General features: G+C 50.2%; 2 protein-coding genes across 4 annotated transcripts in view; one reads left to right on the top strand and one right to left on the bottom strand.

Annotated features, from left to right (window-relative positions):
• Positions 1 to 1779, bottom strand: part of UBE2L3 (ubiquitin conjugating enzyme E2 L3) — a 64094-nt gene extending 62315 nt beyond the window's left edge. The window contains exon 1 of one of the 3 annotated variants that reach the window (XM_081286977.1): positions 1696 to 1779. In XM_081286977.1, coding sequence (XP_081143103.1) covers positions 1696 to 1722 — 27 coding nt within the window. In that variant the 5' untranslated portion in view covers positions 1723 to 1779. The remainder of the gene's footprint in view (positions 1 to 1695) is intronic. The other 2 variants (XM_081286976.1, XM_081286975.1) reach the window with 2 other exon arrangements.
• Positions 1780 to 12433: 10654 nt separating this feature from the next.
• Positions 12434 to 18232, top strand: LOC308645059 (RIMS-binding protein 3B-like). The gene has a single exon (XM_081286956.1). It carries the CDS (start codon positions 13205 to 13207, stop codon positions 18125 to 18127), a length of 4923 nt encoding a protein of 1640 aa, XP_081143082.1. The 5' UTR covers positions 12434 to 13204; the 3' UTR covers positions 18128 to 18232.
• Positions 18233 to 19990: the final 1758 nt, after the last annotated feature.

The raw sequence follows: 19990 nt of genomic DNA, 5'->3' as shown, positions 1-19990 counted from the left end.
GAGAAATGCCAGAAAAGTCTGGCATGCCACGAAGTTAAGATTAACTGCTGAGGGCGCTGGGGTTGTGGCTCAGTGGCAGAGTGCTCACCTAGCATGCTTGAGACACTGGGTTCGATCCTCAGCACCACATAAATGTAAAATAAAAGATATTGTGTCCACCTAAAAAACTAAAAAATAAATATTAAAAAAAAATTTAAAAAGATTTACTGCTGAGGACAAAAAAACCATGCAAGTTCTTAACAGGAGTGAAAGGATTAAGTATTTGCTTTAGTAAAATGACTCAAGTGTCCAAGAAAAGAAGTCCAGGGAAGGAGTGGCTCAAGAGGGCACCTGAGAGAGGAGGGTAGATGGATTCAAGTAATTTAGTAAGATTAGGAAGCAAGTCACACACTTGCAAGTCTCATTTGGTAAGTAGGGAAATAAATGAATAATAAAACTTTAATTTAGGGGAATGGTGGTGTCACTGGCAGAAAAGATAAGGAGAGGTCTGGAGTCTGATTGTTCTTTTGTGCCCAATTCCACTCCAATTTTATAAAGTTAAATGTCCTCTCTAACCCTTAGTGAAGAAAGGAAACATTCCCAATGAAGGAAGGCCCAGAGGATGTAACTCAAAATTCAATGTCTAGTTCTACCAAGAGTCTGCCCAAGATGAGCCTCAACTTTTTATGCACCTTTAGGAAGTAGGTCCTGGACCTTTTGTATTTCCGGCCCGGTTGCAGTTCCATGGCACTACCCGGCAGCAGACTAACAAACGTTGGCTGGGTTGGCTCAGGAGGACGTCGGAAAATCCACTAGCAAACTAAGTCAATTTACCACCTGTGTTCCTCATCAAAGGAGCCAATTAAGGAGAAGGCACCCCGGTGCATTCAAGATCCAAAGTGCGCGTACTAAGTTATTTTTATAAACTTTGGCCCGTTTTGATTCGAACGACAGAATCCAACCCCCACCCCACCCCCAAAAAAATGGCACTTTGCTTCATCAGGAAAAAGATCGGGATGACTAAGTGGGGAATAGGGAAGGAAATCTAGAAGGAGAACAGAGGCACGATTGGGGCCGACCCCAAGCCTTCCTAGAGTTGAAATAGCCCGCTGTGTGACTCTGCAGTCACCAGGCGACAGTTTGCTAGGACCCAGAGCAATTTCAAACGACCCACCAACAAACTGACCTAACTTTGGCCGCCTGGCCTCCTCCTTCCTTCCCCAGCCCAGGCCTCCCAGCCTGCCGGCCTCTCGAGAAGTGGAGAGAGGCTCCCCGTCCGGCACACCTCGGCTCAGGGCGGGGCGGCTCCGCAGCGCGGGCTCCCAGCCGGGTCTCCGGCACTTCGGGTCTCGGGCCTTCCCCGCAAGTGCAGGGTTTGGGTCCTCCTAGCCCGGTCCCGGCATCAGCGGCGCCCCCAGCCCAGGCCACAGCCGCCAAAATAGGGACCCGCCCGGGCTCCAGGAGGAGGGTGGCATGAACGCCCCAGGCTGGGCGGAGGAGCCGGCGGCGGTTCTCAGCGCGGCCTGGCGATCCCGCCCAGGCTGCGGCCTAGGCGGCCCGGTTAGCTCCTCAACTCGCACGCGGCTCGGCGGGGCGGCAGGGTCACGCAGGAAGAGAGGCCAGGTTGCGGCGCCCCGAGGAGCCCCGGCCCGCCGTGGGAGCCCCGAGCACGGGACGCCGCCCCTCGCCCGGCCGGCGCCGGAGAATGGCTTTTACCTTCATCAGCCTCCTGCTGGCCGCCATCTTGGATCTGGTGCTGCTGCTTTCCCAGAATGCATCGCGGCCGGCCGGGCGGCTGGAGCCCCCGCACTTCCTGGAGCGGGGGAGGGGCGGGCGAAGCGGGTGAAGCGGGTTGCCCCTGCTGAGCGAAACTCCTACTGTGTGTGGGTCAGAGAACTGGATTGGTGGGGTAATCACAGATGAACCGGTCTTCTTGGAGCAATTACATGGCAATTACAAACAGTACTTGACACATAGTAGATGCACAATAAATATTGTTTTGTTTGCATAAAATAGTTAAATAACCAAGACTATTTCTGGCACTGCTAAGCCTTGTGAAGAAATGAAAACTGGGTAATGAGAAAGTGACTGTGGGGACCAACTTTTCATTGAGAGGTCAGGGAAGCCTCACTGAAGAAATAGCATAAATAAGAGTAGTTAATACTGGAACCTACTAATTTTTTTCTAATACTGGAAACCACCCTATAAATAACATCCCCATGTGGCAGGAAAGTAAGGGGGCCAGGGACTTGCCCAAGGTCATTTGCCAGCTAAGAGCAGAGGTATTCACTTCCAGGCTGGGCTTTTGGCTTCAGAGCCGATGCTGGGACCTGAAGAACAGGAAGAACAGCTGAAAAGGTTGAAGAATATTTCAAGCAGAGAAATTAAGGGTGGCAAAGACCTTGAGACTGTCTGAGTGGTCACAGTAGAGTAAGAATGATTAAAGGGAAGAAGGGAGGCAGGTAATAGACCATGGGAAGCCCAGTAGAAATGGGAGTGGGAGCCGGGTGCAGTGGTACCCGGACACAGGGAAGGCTAAGGCAGGAGGATAGAGAGTTCAAACCCAGCCTCAGCAATTTAACAAGTCCCTATCTCCAATAAAATATAGAAAAGAGCTGGGATGTGGCTTGGTGGTTAAATGCCCCTGGGTTTAATCCTTGGTACAAAAAAAGAAATGGGAGTGGGTTCACATTTATTCCATGTACTATGAATGAGAAGTCTTTAGGGTTTAAGTATGGACCTAAGGACAGGACTCTGATTAGAGAATAGAGGTGGGTAGGGGGATAAAAAGGGGAGCAGGGGCCACTTGGAAGCCTGTTATAATAATCCAGGTGATAAGGTTTGGACATTAGGTGGCACTGCATGTAGAGAGAAAAGAGTAGGACACAGGCCACGTTAAGGAGTTTTTCTCCAGTCTGACACTGGTTCTCCCAGGAAAGATGAGAAGGAAAGCACACTGGAGATAATAAAGCCTAAGCCAGGTACAGTGGAGCATGCCTGTAATTCTAGCTACTTGGCAGGAGGCGTGTGGCAAGATTGAGCCAGCCTGGGCAACTTGGCAAGACCCTTTCTCAAACCAAAAAGGGTTGGGGATGTAGCTTAGCGGTAGATCACTTACACAGCAATGCACAAGGCCCTGGACTCAATCCCTATAGAGTAAAAAAAGAAAGAGAAAGAGAGAAAGTGTAGCCTAGAATAGAGCTGGCCTCCCACACTGCATCCTGGAGGCCTGGGCTTGACCCGGGGAGGGAAGGAGAAATGAGATGATAAGCCTTATGCTATCAGGAACCCTACCTTCCTTTTACAGTAGCCCCCCTTATCCAGGTTTATAGTTACCATGGTTGACCATGGTCTGAAAATATTTTTTTTTAAATTCCGGGAATAAATAATTCATAAGTTTAAATAACTTTCATTACAGTATATTGTTATAATTGTTCTATTTGGGGGGAGGGTATTGGGGATTGAACCCAGAGGAACTTTATCACTGAGCTACATCACCAGTCCTTTTTATTTTATTTATTTATTATTTTTATTTATTTTTGGTACTAGGGATTGAACTCAGGGGCACTTAACCACTGAACCACAAAGCCACATCCCCAACTCTTTTTATTTTTTGAGACAGGGTCTCACTAAGTTACTTAGGGCCTCGCTAAGTTGCTGAGGCTGACCCCGAACTTAAAATCCTCCTGCCTCAGCCTCTCAAGCTTTTGGGATCACAGGCGTGCGCCATTGCACCTGACTTATAATTGTTCTATTTTATTATTAGTTACCATTGTGGATTTCTTACTGTGCTTAATTTATAAGCTAAACAGTCAAGCACCATTTAACATCCCAATGATGGGCCACATATATGACAATGGTCTCATAAGATTATATCATAGTGATATCTTAGCTGTCTCAGTTTGTATAAATACACTCTATGATATTCACAAAATGACAAAATTCCCTAATGTTACATTTCTCAGAATGCATCCTCATGTTTAATCAATACCTGGCTATAAAGGAAAAGACATAGTATATATAGGGTTTGGTACTATCTGCAGTTCCAAGCATCTACTGGGGATGTTAGAATATGTCTCCCTCTAGTAAGGGAGATCTTATACCTCTGCTAAAGGCCAGCATACAGGGTGATCCATAAACATCTGAAGGACTTCACCAGCTTTCTAGAGTCATGGGGAACTTGGAAGCCTAGGGACTCCATGATCCTGCAGGGAGCACAGTGCCTGCCCTCAGTAGGCCCAGGTCCAATAAGTACACCACTTTATTGAGAACAGCTTCCCTCTGTGGAGAACCACAGAGGGAAAGGCACCCTTCCCTTGAGAAATACCAAGCCAGTTGAATAAGCACAATTCATACCTTTGACCTTGCCATGCAAATCTGGGAATATGGTAAGACTGGGAAAGAATGAATATCAAGGGCTAGCCTTTGCTGTAGCATCTTCCTGCATCCTCTCACTCTTTCATCCTTGAGATAGCTTCCTTGTATTCACTTTTTTTTTTTAAAGAGAGAGTGAGAGAGGAGAGAGAGAACTTTTTATTACTTATTTTTTAGTTTTCGGCGGACACAACATCTTTGTATGTGGTGCTGAGGATCGAACCCGGGCCGCAGGCATGCTAGGCAAGCACGCTACCACTTGAGCCACATCCCCAGCCCTTGTATTCACTTTTTGTAGGTTAAGAGCTGAGGCTCTGAGTCTCAGGGTGCCAATGCTATACAAACACACAGGAAATGTATCCAGCCCCAGTGGAAAATCTGCCTGGTCTTTGTGACCTTTGGTGCCTCTCTTTTCTTCTAAAACCTTCATTGCTCTTTGTAGCAGGCCTGGATTCTGGTCACATCAGCTCCCCTCCTTATCATTCAGACCTGGGCATTTTGGGGGGTGGGTGAGAGTACCTGGTATTGAACTCAAGAGCACTCAACCTGTGAGCCATATCCCCAGCCCAATTTTGTATTTTATTTAGAGACAGGGTCTCACTGAGTTGCTTAGCGCCTCATGGTTGCTGAGGCTGGCTTTGAACCCATGATCCTTCTGCCTCAGCCTCCCAAGCCGCTGGAATTACAGGCATGAGCGACCACGCCAGGCTCAGACTTGGGCCTTTCATGCCATTTCCCAAGGCTCCCATCAGGGGTGCCCTCTTCCTCTTCCTCATCCTCTTCTTCCCTTCTGGACTCCTTACTGTGCCTAATTTATAAGTTAAACACTCAAACACCACTTATACTTACATATAGAGTTCCTTCCTCCAATCAGCACAAGATCCTGAGTGCTTACCTACTAGTTCATAGGCTTAGATACAGAGAGGGAGATACTCAGCACTTGCCTCCAAGGAGGCAACCTGGTGGGCTGGGGATGTGGCTCAAGCGGTAGCGAGCGCTCGCCGGGCATGCGTGCGGCCCTGGTTCGATCCTTGCTGCAGTCTAGCTGGGCACAAAATCACGAGCCACTCACAGCCTTGTAGATTCAAACAGCAATTCTTTATTCCCAAACTCACACCGGCACTCTACAATCACGTTCTGGGGAAATCCACGTTCTCCACCAGGCTCTAATCAGCAGGATACGCCCTATTCCCGGCAGGGTACACCTTAAACCTGGAACCGCCCTAAACCCAAGGAGCGGGATACGCCCTAAAACCTGATCCGCCCTAAACCTGGATCCGCCCTGGTCTTTGAGCAAGGTCACCTTACTCAAGCATACATGCAATGTCACTGCAAATGACCTGAGTCTAAGACAAGCCCATTTCCACAATGGAGAGTCCTTCCTCTAAGCAACATGGGGTAGGCTGACAAGAAAATTTCTATGCGTCATTCCTACTTGGCAATGGCTCTCAGCAGATCCTCAGCACCACATACCAACAAAGATGTTGTGTCCGCCGAGAACTAAAAAAATAAATATTAAAAAAAATTCTCTCTCTCTCTCTCTTTAAAAAAAAAAAAAAAGGAGGCAACCTGGTGAGATACTAAGAATGACAGAAGGTGGTGAGGGTTTGGTGAGGTATGGAGGCTCTGAGGAGAAGTCTGACAGAGCTAGGGGAGAGGCCAGGGATGGAAGGAGTTCTCCCACTAGGTGAAAAGACTAGGAAAACAAATGGCCAATGGGTACTCATACTTGATATAATCAACTGGGTACTAGACATCTATGCCCACCATTGCACCACAGAACAGTACTAAGATGTTTTGTTTGAAAGAAGAGGATGCTGAGGCCCTAAGAAAGTGGCTTGCTGGGTATGGATGTAACCCTAGAGATTTAGAATGATGAAGCAAAAGGATTGCAAATTTGAGGTCAGTCTCAACATCTTAGCAAGACACTAACTCAAAATCAAAAATAAAAAGAACTGGGGATATAGCTCCATGGTAACGTGTCCCTGAGTTCAATCCCCAGTTCCAAAAAAAGAGGTGACTTGTACCACATCACCCAACTAGGAAACTGAGTACCTGGAATTAGACCCTCATCTGATACATACTGCCTTTACCTCCTCTGCTGACCCAAAGCCTCATCTCCCTTCCCACAGTCAGTGCTTTAGCCACATCTCATCTACTCCTTTGCTTATGCTGCTGTCTGTGCTAGGGATACCTGTGTCAGTCCCTGCCCCAATGCCCCCATAGCCATTTGAAAAGTACTATTCATCTTCAAAGACTCAACTTACTATGATCATTTGCTTAGATAACCTGACATCCAACTGTGTGCTGCGCCCCCATGAAAGAAAATGTATTCAGCATCTCACTGATGCCCCCCAAATCCTGTGAGTTTGGAAGAGTTATCGGGTCTGTTTACAAAGGAAAAAACTGAGTCTTAAGCTATTATTCAACTCTCAGCCAGCTGGCTGATCACAAGCTCAACCCAAGTGTATTCTTCTACTGTGAGGGTCAAACCAAGGCTGAGGGGATTTGACTGACCTAAAGAACTCCTTCCTTCTGTCCTTTCTTATTCCTTTCTATCCTCTTCCCTGCCTGGCTTCCTTCCCTCCTTTTTCCTTCCCTTCACTCTCTTCTCTGTATTTGATGAATTCTCTATGCTCTCTGCCATGCCCTCACCAGAATGGATATTGAACAAACATTTAATGAAGAACTATCCTCTAACCTAGAGTTATAGCAAAATGACAGGACAGTTGGTCATTTCCACTGATGCCTATGGGAAGAGAGTAGAACCTTGTGTTTCAGACTGTGGAATAAGGAAAGTAATTGGAATAGATCTAAATGGGAGAGAAATGGAGGTGCTAGAAAATGAAAGGTGTGTCCTGGACACAGTGGAGATCTTAAGAACACAGTAATGCTGTCAACAGCAACATGGTTCTCAGACAAGCAGCAGCCACTTATCCAAGTGTCTGAGGATTATAGTAATATCCAGGCTGCCAATGCCAGCAGAGACTAGCCCAGACTCAGTCACAAAGACCTGGACACAAGTCCCTGAGTGACCCTAGGCAGTTTCCTTATCTGATGAGAATAGCAGCAGCCTCCCTGGCTGTAGTAAAGATTGAAGAAAAAGCATATAAAGTGCAAGTGAAAAAAAGAATGGTTACCTGTAAAGGCAAATGTACTGGGGAGCTGGGCCAGAGATGCCAGGGCAAGAGGTCAGCCCAATGGGCCAAGGAGCCCCAAGTGGAATACTGGTGCATGTGTTGCCCCTTCCTGGAAGCTAGTATACGTGCCACCCTCCATGCCCAGGAGGATATGACCAGTCATGGCAGGTCATAGGGTCCAGAACATGGGGACAGAGAATGGAACATTTCCCTTCCAGGTATCTGGCCCCTTCCAGGAAACATCAGTGCTAGGGGGGGTGAAAGGAACTTGCCTGATTAAGGTCTGGCTGGGGGATGCTCCCTCTCTGATCTGTAGTTTTCCTTACCCTCCCCACAAATGAAGATCATGACAGTATGGTCAAGTATCAATGCAAGAGGGGTGTGGGCCTGCCCAGGGAGAGGAGAGATTTAGTCCAGACAATTAGACTGCAGTGGTCAGGGGCTTTGTAGTCTCAGGCCCTCTTCTCCTTCTATTTCCAGCTCATATGTCTTGTCTCCTCCTCTGGAAAGCCTGTTCTGATAGGGCCCTTCTCCCCATTTTTCACCCATAGCATTTGTCCAGACTCTGATTTTACTATGTTCCTTTTTCATTTTTTGTTTTGTTTTGTTGGAGTACTGGGTATTAAACTCAGGGACTTGTGCATGCTAAGCAAGTACCCTACTATTACACTACATTCCCAGTCTATTTTATTTTGAGACAAAGTCTCACTAAGTTGCTCAGGCTGGCCTCAAACTTACGATCCTCTTGCTTCAGCCTCCATTATAGCCAGGATTACATGTGTGTGCCATGATACCCAACTTACTGTGTTCCTTTGTGATATTTATATTTAACCTTTGCGTGCTCCTTAGACTGGCCGCTGAAGAGCAGAGGGCCTGTCTGCCTCTATCTTCTTCAGTCATGTACTTATGGAGTCCCTGACATGTACCTGGTACTACACTAGAGACTAAAGAGACAGCAGAGAATAGACAGAAAACACACTGAAGCAAAGATAAGGGACGTGGTGTAGAAAGCTGCGGCTGCTGGAGCTCCAGGGGTTGGGAAGTTTAAATCCTTCCTGTGGGCCTCCATGACAGAGCTTGTGCCCTTCCCCAAAGCCAGGCAACTTCTACCAAGCTCAGGGCTTTAGTAGCAGAGCAGAACGTGTGTCTACATAATAGAAAGGCCTCTAACATAGGAGTTTTCAAAATTGTTTCAAAGTGAACATGTTTATTAAAAATCAAAGTCCTCCTTGGAACACTAATGATTGAATCTGAGAGTGTCTCTCTTTCAGTTCCCAACAACATATCTGCTCCCCACAGAACTGTAGAATTTCATAGGAATACCACAGTGGTATTACAAGAATCCTAGAGCCCTAAGGAACCCAGTTTTTTTGCTTTGTTTTGTTTTGTTTTTGGTGCTGGAGATTGAACCCAGGTCCTCGTGCATGGAAGGCAAACACTCTACCAACTGAGCTATATCCTCAGCCCAGGAATCCAGTTTTAAAGTCACTCATGAGATCTGGGGAGATAGTTCAGTGGTAGAGTGCTTGCCTAGTGCTTGTCAAGTCCTGGGTTCAATCCCCAGCACCAAACACAAGAAGGAGGAAGAAGGGAATAAATGAAGGGAAATAGGGAAGGGGGGGGACTGCTGGTGTCATGCATCCCTTTCATTTTATAAGTGAGAAATCTCAGTCCAAAGAAAACAGTAACATGATGAGCAGTCCTCCTGTTTCCTAATCTGTGATTCTCATATATTGGGTATGGTAATGTGCTGGGCTTAATCAGGGACTTAGTAGAGACGAAGGAAGATATGGCCCCTGCTCTTCCCAAGTTCAGATTTGATAAGGATGATGGGCAGGTCACTGGATAATCACTAGGCAACACAATAAGTGCAGGAATGGCTGAAACCCAGCACTGGGGAAACCCTGCTTTGCTCATCTACTCAATCACCTTCCAGAATACCTTTGATATGCCACAGGGTGTGCCAACCTAGATAGCTGCCAGATGGTAGCCTTTGGGAACTCAGAGATTCGTCCCAGAGTCCTCTTCCTTGGTACCAGCTTGCCCTCCTGACCTGACAATTTGAGGCCCCATTTAAGGCCACAGCAGGACTGCAGGCTGTGGAACCCCACCCACCACCCTGAAATACAATCCAACTCTGCAATAGTCATCCAAGTGCCTTGGAAAGCCACTTGCTCCCACCTAGCCTCAGATCCCCCTCTGTAAAACAGGGATTTGGTGAGGAGTCCATGAAAGCAGACCTCTCTGGAGCTACCACATCCAGAGGCCAAGCATCAATTCAAGGCTAAACCCATCCCTGCCCCTCACCTGCTTTGCCCACCCTCACCCTACATCCTACTCAACCTCAACTCTCAAGATGAACACCTAAAGTCATAATTCCTAGTTCTTATTACTTACCACTGACCATATTTCCTATGGGTTCAGGGGAACCTGATTTGAAAAACTTGGGTTTAGTAGGAAAAGTAGAGCCAGAGGGCGAGGTGCTAAGCAAACACAGCGGTGGTGAAAAGTCCCAGGTGCTTCCCAGGTCAAGCAGACACCACAGACTGAGAAGCAAAGGCACCTCAAATGTGGTCTAAGCCCGGCACTGTAGCGCACACATGTAATCCCAGCAGCGTAGGAGGCTGAGGCAGGAAGATTGTGAGTTCAAAGCCAGCCTCAGCAATTTAGCAAGGTGCTAAGCAACTCAGTGAGACCCTTTCTCTAAATAAAGTACAAAATTGGGCTGGGGATGTGGCTCAGTGGTGGAGTGCCCCTGAGTTCAATCCCCAGTACCCCCCCACACACACACACAAAAAAAATGTGTTCTAGATACAGATGGCCAGGTACCAGTTATCTATCTGTGTCTCCCACAAACCACTTGGTGCCAGGGGCAGGAAAGATAGAGAGGAGCCAGATTGAAGTAGGGCTCCTGAGCTCCTAAGCCCCATAAGTGGACACAAAATGAGGTGATATGTATGTATGCAGATCAGACTCTAGGGCTCCAGCCCTTGCTTCCAAGTGGTATTTAAATTGTAGAGCTAGGAAGGCCAGGTAGCCAAGTTGGTCAGTACCCATTGTGACTTTCCTGCTTGTCTGGCCCTGGGTCCTTATGCCATCTTGCTTAGGAGGACTTTTCACTTTCACTTCCTCTGAACCCATTCTGGACAGAATCAAAAATATGTTTCAGACATATCCCTTCCCCAAAGGAAATGGGTAAGCTGAAACCTTATTGGAATCCAATGACCATCAGGGTTGATTTGGGAGCTATAGTGTTCTATGGAGCTGTTCCAGCTGGAAGAGTCAAGGAAAGCTTCCAGGAGGAGGAAACTGCTATGCTAAAGCCAAAGTGAATAGTAGATGAGTGGACAAAACACGGGTTGAGTGGAACCCACTATTTCAGATGACTCTTGATCTATTGGGGCTTAAAATTTCTCATTTGTAAAATGGCCACAGGTGGTTTAAATAGATAATGTATGGCAAGCATGTTAAGCATAGAGCATAGCACATAGTAGGTACTTATTCTGTAGTGGTGGTGGTGGTGTTACTTTTGTTTTGGGTAAGGTAGGCAACCCATGTAGAGAGAACCACACTTGCAAATGCCAGAGGCCTTTGAGCCAGGAGTCTGGATAAGGCTTATGAAAGTCCAGACTAAGCCTTGAGTAGGAGAAATAGGCTTTTACGAAAACTTTGGAGCTGCCTATACCTGGGCCAATGAAGTCCCCGTGTCCCTCTAACTCTGGGAGGCTGGTGCTATGGCTATATGCATTGTGTTGAGGCTGGCAGATATGAAGCAACTTGCCATGATCACTTAGTCAAAAAATGGTAGGACCTAGAAAGAAACTCTGTTCTCTGGTGCTTCCTTCCTCCCTGAGCCCCAGAGAGATCAGACATTATCTGTCCTATGTCCACCATGGCAGCTTTGCTCAGCCTCAGTAAAATCCCTGCCTCAAAGTCCTCAGTTTCTTTGAGTGTAAAAAATGGACTCAAACTAAAATAAGTGAGCTAATTACCCGGATGCCTTTTTCTGTTCTGGGTTCTCTCACCTCATTGAACACAGAGGACATGGGTATTCAGAAAGATCAGGGAACTCTGTGAGATCACATGTCACATAGACCAAATAGTGTTGCATTATTAGTCCATTTAACAAATGACAGCATGGAAGTACAGGAAGCTGAAACCCTGTTGGAATCCAATGACCACCAGCCCTAACAATCTGACTAAATGACCCTTTGGAAGGCCACAGCAGGTGCTGCTGTCTCTTATGATGTGGCACAGGGACTTAGTTGGGCCTATAGGGGCCCCTGGCTTTATCTTTCAGGGAAGTAAGCAGCTCCAGGCACCCAAGGGACAGACCAAAGGATGGGCTGTGTTCCCATGGTGTGCATGAAGGGGCAGCAGGCCCATTCCCTGACCTCCTTTGCTGCCTGACTGCACCTCTGGATTCCCCTTGACTGTTTTCTGTCTGAAGCTTTGAAATGTAAGACTCCTCTCCAGGAGAAAGACTAGGGAGAGATTCTCACAGCTGACCCTGAGTTTGGGCAATTGGAAACAGAGCACCCAAGGACTCCAGAGACAGAATTTTTCGGTTTGAATCCCCTTAGTTACTCCCAACCTATGTGGCCATGAAAGGTTCTTTATCTTTCTGAGCATCCTTGCCAGATGATGGTAAAGCTAAACTAACAAGCCCAGCTCAGTGGTTCACACCTATAATCCCAGTGTCTCCAGAGGATGAGGCAGGAGTTCAAAGTCAGCCTCAGCAACTTAGCAAGGCGCTAAGCAACTCAATGAGACCCTGTCTCGAAATAAAATATAAAAAAGGGCTGGAGATGTGGCTCAATGGTAAAGTGCCCCTGAGTTCAATCCCTGATACAAAAAAAAAAAAATAAAATAAATTAAAAAATAAAAAGAACCAACAAAGCCCAGGGATTTGGGGATGTAGCTCAGTGGTAGAGCTGGGCTCTGGCTCTCACAAGTGCCCTTTTCTCCTCTGTCACAGCTGGCACCAAATCCAAGTTGTGGGTTTGGATACTTCTCATCTGTAAAATGGGCATGAGAGGGTTTCAACAGATGATGTATGCTAGTGCTTGGCACTACAGGGTTTCTTGGAAGAGTAGATGTAGTGGAATACAGCCACCAGATGTGCTATCCTGTCAGTGGTGCAGTGCTCACCCCCAAGTTTAGGCACTCTTGCTGTATATCCCAGCCACCCAGGTCAAACACATTGCATGAAACCCTGGCCAGGCAATTGAAGATAGGGCACACAAAGACTCCAGAGAAAGAATTTGGAAGAACACAGATCATCTGTGATCTTGACCTACCCACCTGGACCCTTTCTCCGGGCCCAGGAGCAGCGCTCAGGCTTCCCACGGGGCATCCTTTTCTGCTAGGGCTTGCACGAACAGTGCCTGGAAAAATATCCAGGTGGGTCACAGAGCCATGAAGCAGGAAAGATGTGGGGCCAAAAAGGACACCCAGGGAATCTCAGTAGGCTCAGGCGTCCGTGTCAGGTCTCAGTCTCTGCCTAGGCAACACGGAGAGGTGAACAACCCTTGAAGACACCCGCGGCAGGGGACTAGGGGAACCCATCCCGAAGCGGAAGGGGCGCGTGGAGTCCCACCAGAGTGCGCCGGAAGGGGCGCGCGGGGCGGTTGGCCGCGGCCGGGGCGGCAGCCGTTGGCGAGCTGTGGCCTCCCAGGCGAGGTCAGGCGTCTGGCCTGGCTGCGGCCACAATGACCAAGGACTCGCCCACCCCCTTGGGTGGCGGCCGCGCGTCGCCCAAGAAGCCAGGTAGCCCCGGCCCGGCGGCTGCAGTGCAGGAGGAACAGAGACGGGAACTGGAGAAGTTGCGGGCTGAGCTGGAGGCGGAGCGCGCGCGGAGGTTGGCGGAACGACGGCGCTTCGCGTCCCAGACGCGGCAGCTGCGGGAGGCAGCCGAGAGGGAGCGGCAGCAGCTGGCTGACCATCTGCGCTCCAAGTGGGAGGCACAGCGCTTCCGGGAGCTGCGGCAGCTGCAGGAGGACGTGCAGCGGCAGCGCGAGACCGAGATCCGGCAGTTGCTGCGTTGGAAGGAGGCCGAGTTGCGGCAGCTGCAGCAGCTGCTGCATCGCGAACGCGATGGCTTGGTGCGCCAGGCCCGGGAGCTGCAGCGCCAGCTGGCCCAGGAGCTGGTGAACCGTGGCTACTGCAGCCGCGCGGGGGCGCCGGAGGTCTCCGCTGCGCAATGTCGCTGTCGCCTGCAGGACGTCCTGGCACAACTGCGCTGGGATACCGACAGCGAGCAGGCAGCGCGCATCCGTCACCTGCAGGCGGCGCTGGACATGGAGCGCCAGCTCTTCCTCAAGTACATCTTGGAACACTTCCGCTGGCAGCCCGCTTTGTCTGGACCCCCGGACTCCCAGGCAGTGAATCCCTCGGAAGAGCCGCTCCCTGAAACAGCAAGCAGTGCTCGTCTCACTCCAAAGCCCGACTGTCGTCTCGCATCCCTGGACGGCCTGAGCGCCCGCGATCGCATTCGCTCTCGTTCCCTGGATTTGGTGCCCGCTGTGTGCTCAAGCTCCGCAGATGGCCTGCTCCCAACGCGCGCCAGCTCCCTCGATTCCTTGGCAACAGAGCGTTCTTGCTCGCTGGACAGCACACCGAGTTTCCCCAAGGCCTCCGAATCTGAGGCGCGAGTCTCCTTGACAGATGCATCCATCAGGGGCTCCCTAAGTACCCCGCCGCCGCCACTGCTACCATCCCTGTCATTATCGGTACGTAGGAACCCTAGCGATCCCCGAGAAGAAATCTCCCGGAAGGAGCCCTGCGCTGCTCTGACGCCTTCACCACTGAGCTTGGACTACCAGGAACTGGTGAAGCAGAACTCGGAACTTGCTGAAACGCTGCGGGTGCTGGCACGCCGCTGCTCTGGACTACAAGAAGAGAACATACAGTTGCGTCGCTCACACTTCTCCGACGGGGCGGAGGAAAAGGTGAAGCGGCTCAAAGTGAAGCACGCGGAACTGACCGGACTCGCGAGGCGCCTGGAGGACCGGGCTCGAAAGCTTCAGGAGACCAACCTGAGAGCAATGAGCGCGCCTGTGCCGGGTGAGAGCCGCTCTGGCCTGGAGCTATGCCAGGCCTTTGCCCGCCAGCGTGCGCAGGATCTGTCAGAGCAAGCTAGCGCGCTGCTGGCCAAAGACAAGCAGATCGAAGAGCTGCAGCGCGAATGCCACCTGCTGCAAGCACGCGTCTCCACTGGCCTTAGTAGCGTCTCTGATCCTGGAGGAGGCGCCCCCTGCACGCAGTGGCTCAACATCAGCGACTTGGACCGACTGCAACGTGAATCCCAGCGGGAAGTGCTACGCCTGCAAAGGCAGTTGACGCTACAACAGGGCAAGAGCGACAAGCCAGCCAAGGCGGGCGGCCAGAGCGCACTCTGTGAAGAAGCGCGACACCAGGTGCAAGCACTAGAGCGCGAGCTGGGCGCGCGGCGTAGGGAATGTGAGGAACTGGGTGCTCAGGCGGCGGCGGCACAGCAGCGCGGCGAGGAGACAGCAGCACAGCTGCAGACAGCACTGCGCAAGGGCGCCTGGCTGGCGGAGGAGAACGCGCGACTGCAGGCCCAGGCTGACTGGGTGAGGAAAGTGGCTGCAGAGAACAGCGATGTGCGCGAGCAGCTGGGCCGCGCGTGCCAGGAGCGCGACGCCGCAAGCCTGCTGGCAGAGCAGCTGCTGCAACAGGCGGCACGCGAGCAAGACACGCAGCAGCAGCTGCAGCACGACCTGCAGAAGGCCCTGAGTGACCTGCAGGATGCCCGGAAGGAGATGCAGGCGCTGCAGTGTTCCCCTGACCACCCTCCCGAACAGCTACGGGAGACCAGCCAAACCCCAGAATCCCAAAGTAGGGGTAGTGGAAGGGCCAAGTTCAAGCCAGGGCCTGAAGACCATGCTCTGTCAGAGCCCAGCAGAGACAAACAGCTTCTTGTTTGTCTCTCCCAGCAGGAGAACCCAGTTCTTGGGGAACCATCCAGTGTGCCCCAAGTGTCAGATAGGGTCCCTGCCAGCCAGCTCCTGGACTCCAAGCCCCAGACCAAGAAAACCAGCTCCCATTCAAACTCCTCCTCCTCCTCAGAGGTGGAGTCCATGTGGGCCACAGTGCCATCTTGCCTTACTCTGGACATGGATACAGTCAGTGAGGTGGATGACCTGGAGCCAGACAGTGTGTCTCCTTCCCTGGAAGTGGGGTCCTCTGAGACTCCTGCAACTCCCAAGCTCAAAATCTTTTTGGCTAGGTATAGCTACAACCCCTTAGAGGGGCCCAATGAGCAACCTGATGGTGAGCTGCCCCTGACAGCTGGTGACTATGTATATATCTTTGGGGATATGGACGATGATGGCTTCTATGAAGGGGAGCTTGAGGATGGCCGGCGGGGACTAGTGCCCTCAAACTTGGTGGAACAGATTCCAGACGGTGACATCCTGGGCTGCCTGTCCTCCAAGTACCCTGACCTTGGCCCCACTGTACTGCCAGCTGGGCAGAGCAGAGTCTCAGAGGAAAATAGCTCATTATCTGGGGAAGCACAGGGATCGGTGGATAGAGTGCCATGCCAGAAGGGAAGGGTGGGCTCCAAGACAGAAGTGGCAGTAGAGATCTTGGAGTCCAAGACAAAAGCATGTTGGCTAGGCTCACCACAGAGTGCGGGGGAGCAGGGCTTCTCCAGACCCCTTCTGGGGGCCAAAGGAGTGCTGTGTGTGGCTCCAATGCAACTACATCTGCAGAATGTCACAGCCACATCAGCTGAAATTGCCTGGGTCTGCAGCAGCAACAGACACCCCCATGTGGTATATCTCAATGACCAGGAGCATGCCTTGACCCCCTCAGGTGTGAGCTGCTATACTTTCCAAGGCCTACATCCCAGCACACGATATCAGGTGCGGGTGGAGGTACGTCTGCCTTGGGACTTGTTGCAGGAGCACTGGGAAACAATGTCCTCTACCATCATCTTCAATACCCCCTTAGCAGGACCCCCTGACCCTCCTCTGGATGTCCTGGTGGAGCACCACACCTTGCCAGGTTTCCTGGTGGTCAGTTGGCTTCCTGTGACCATTGACTCAGCTGGGTCCTCCAATGGGGTCCAGGTTACTGGTTATGCTGTGTACGCAGATGGGCTCAAGGTTGCAGAGGTCACTGATGCCACTGCTGGGAGCATCCTGCTGCAATTTTCCCAAATGCAGGTGCCCCTAACATGCCAGAAGGTCTCAGTGAGAACCATGTCACTTTATGGTGAGTCCATGGATTCAGTGCCAGCTCAGATCCCTGAGGACTACTTCACCTGCAACCCATTACCAGAGACTCCTTCATTTAGCTATACCTGTGGTGACCCATCCACCTATAGAGTCACCTTCCCTGTCTGCCATCAGAAGCTGGTACTGGCTTCTCTGAATACCAAAGCTGTCCCCCACACTCCTGGAAGTTGTGGGGAGCCTCAGACCAAGTCTTTAGAAGCATTCCCTGAAGAAGCCCCAAAAAGGCAGTCCCCAGTGTCCAACCTAAGCTCAGAAGGGACTGGCAACAAAGTCCAGGAACCCATAGAGACCTGGAAAAAATGCAGAAAGGATGTGTCCTTTCAGAAGAATCCCCAGAACCACCACAGATTACCTCTACCCAGTGACCAGTCTGGGTTGAAAGAAAACCACTATGGGCACATGAATACCAGCAGAAGTCCTGCTCCAGGATTCAGCCATCCGCCCCCTGAGTGTGGACCCAGAAAAGAGCTAAGTCAAGAGAAGGCTGCTTTTGAAAAGACCCTTAGGCAAAAACAGGATACCCAAGTGTTCATACCTCCCCAACAGAGAACCTGCCATCAATATGCAGCTGATTTCCATGACATCTTTGAGGAGGCGGCAGCATTGTGCTTGGATCCTTGGTGCACAAAAAATCAAGAGCAGAAAAAGAAGTTGAGGCCTCACAGTAGGCGAGGTCAGGCTCTGGGGGATAAGAGAGAGTGCCAGCTCCTTGAGCCCAGTTCAGTGCTGTGTCCAACTCTATCCAGCAAAATCATTAAGATGTCCAGGGGTGGCCCCACACAGCTGGGGACAGAAGCCAATATTCCCGCCAGGGTCTTTGTGGCCCTCTTTGATTATAACCCTCTGACAATGTCTGCCAACCCTGAGGCTGCAGAGAAGGAACTGACCTTCCAGAAAGGGCAGTTGCTAAGAGTATGGGGCTGTCAGGACCCCCATGGTTTCTACCATGGTGAGTGCAATGGACAAGTGGGCAACATCCCTGGGCACCTTGTGGTGGAGGTAGAGGTGGGCACAGAGTGGACTGACAGGAGGTGGCATTTGCCAGCACAAGGGCACCTACCCTCTGTGGGCCACCTTGCAGACTTTGAGAGGCTCACCAGGCCCCAAGGTTCCTTCCTCATACCCCAAGGGAACTCCAAGAGACCCACACTGTGGACTCCAAAGACCATGATGGCGGCCCTGGACTATGATCCCAGGAACAGGAGAGCAGGATGCCGGGGAAAAGGCAAGCTGGCACTGAGGGCTGGGGACATGATCACAGTGTATGGGCCTGTGGATGATAAAGGATTCTATTATGGTGAGTCAGGTGGCCACAGGGGCCTAGTCCCAGCCCACCTATTGGATGACTTGTCTATCCACAGAGAGTAAGCAAGGCTACCTGCTGGGGTGGTAGCCTCTGGCTTCCCACACCCCTCTGGATAAGAAGCAAGCATGAGCACCCTCACACAACACCCCTTCTTGCAGCCGCCTTAAGCAACATTTGCTCCAGGCACCATTGTGTTAAAACTGATGGCAGTCCCCAGGTGTCCCCTAACCTCTGGGAGAAATTGGGCTTAATTGTTTCCAAAAGAAAATAAGCCAATTCCTGAGAGTTTGACTGTTTCAAAGTTGTCAAAAACTATAATATGTATTTGAAGAAGTGCCTTTTTCTGTGGTCAATATGTGTTGTCTTTAGCAGGTTAACATTATTCATCCATTGCCTTGTATGAAAGTCTTAAGAAAAGTCAGCATCTTAAAAAAAAAAAAGAATCAGAATGTTATTTTTTTATTTTATGTTCAACCCCTCATTAAAATGTTCATAGAAAAAAAAAGAATATTTTAGAAGTTAAAGAACAACCAAGGGAAACATGCACATGTCTCTTCTTCCCTGACCTTTCCAGTGGATCTGCAAGTGCTACAGAAATGTCTTCCTGGCCAGGGAAGAGTAGTTGCATTTTTACTCTTTAGGGTGGGCCCTGTTCAAGGCATGCTAGTTACAGAGGGTCCAGCCAGAAGCCAGAGCTAAGAAACAGGGCCCTGAAGGTTTTTCCTGGCTAGAACTTTCCCAAGGGGTCCCTATGCTGGGACTGTGTTGCTGGTGAACCCTTGTGAAGGTGGGGTCAGTGTCTCTCAGTAGGGAGTCTGACTCTAGATTCTCCCTTTCCCAAAGTGCTTCATGAGAGATCCCCTTGGAAGTGCACTTTCTTAATTGCCCCTATTTTACATAAATGCCAACTGAGACTCAGGGGAGTCCCCCAATGGCTAAAGTCAGAAGGCTCAGAGCCACCTCCTCTTTCCATGGTTTTCCAGGGTTCCCTCTCCAGGAAGATGGGGACAAGAGGTGGGTTTCATCCTTCCTTGCTTCTGTTTGATGCCACTTTGTTTCCCTACATCCACCAATGCTATCAGAGAAAGGATGACAGTGTAGCCAGAAATGACTGGAAGTACTCTATTTTTTTATATCTTTGTTTTATTTATTTATTTATTCATTTATTTATTTGGTGCTGTGGATGGAACCCAACCACTAAGCTACAACTCAACCCTGACTGGGAGCACTCTTTTTTCTTTTTCCCCCCGGCGGACACAACATCTTTGTTTGTATGTGGTGCTGAGGATCGAACCCGGGCCGCACACATGCCAGGCGAGCACGCTACTGCTTGAGCCACATCCCCAGCCCTGGAAGCACTCTTGAGACAGAAGCTTTGGAGCTACCATCTGGTTATATGGTCAAGTCTAAGAACTGAGGCTAAAGGGTTATTGTCCCTAGGGTTGAAGGTGGGAAGAGGGAAGGGGCAGGCCCAAGAGCCCAATCTGACACATTTATGGCAGTCTTATCCTCAAAGAATACTTGACCTACCTGAGGAGCTGTTGTGTACACATGGACACATTATTTGTGAGCTGAAGGCCACAGGCCTCAGCAAGCAAAGGAAATCTATCAGGATATCCATGGATCAAGGGCCACTGTTGTCCCCTCTCACGCTCACAATAATCCATTTTTACAGCAAGAAAACAGGCTCAGACAGGTTCTGTGACTACCCTAGGGAAGGAACTCAGACCAGCTCACCACACTGGACTTCACCATCAGCCCTTGAAGGCACCCATCACCTTTCCTCCTTTTAGGCCAATGCTCACAGCTGAAAGCAACATCTTTCACAATTGTTTTTAACAAAATTTACCATCGGCTGGGCAAGGTGGCGAATACCTGTAATCCCAGAAACTCAGGAGGCTAAGGCAGGAGGATTGCAAGCTCAA

The sequence above is a fragment of the Spermophilus citellus genome (genome assembly GCF_964194105.1).
Source record: "Spermophilus citellus genome assembly, chromosome: 3".
NCBI classification, from domain to species: domain Eukaryota; kingdom Metazoa; phylum Chordata; class Mammalia; order Rodentia; family Sciuridae; genus Spermophilus; species Spermophilus citellus.
Note: the sequence above shows the minus strand (reverse complement) of the source record. Positions and strands in the feature narration are given on the sequence as shown.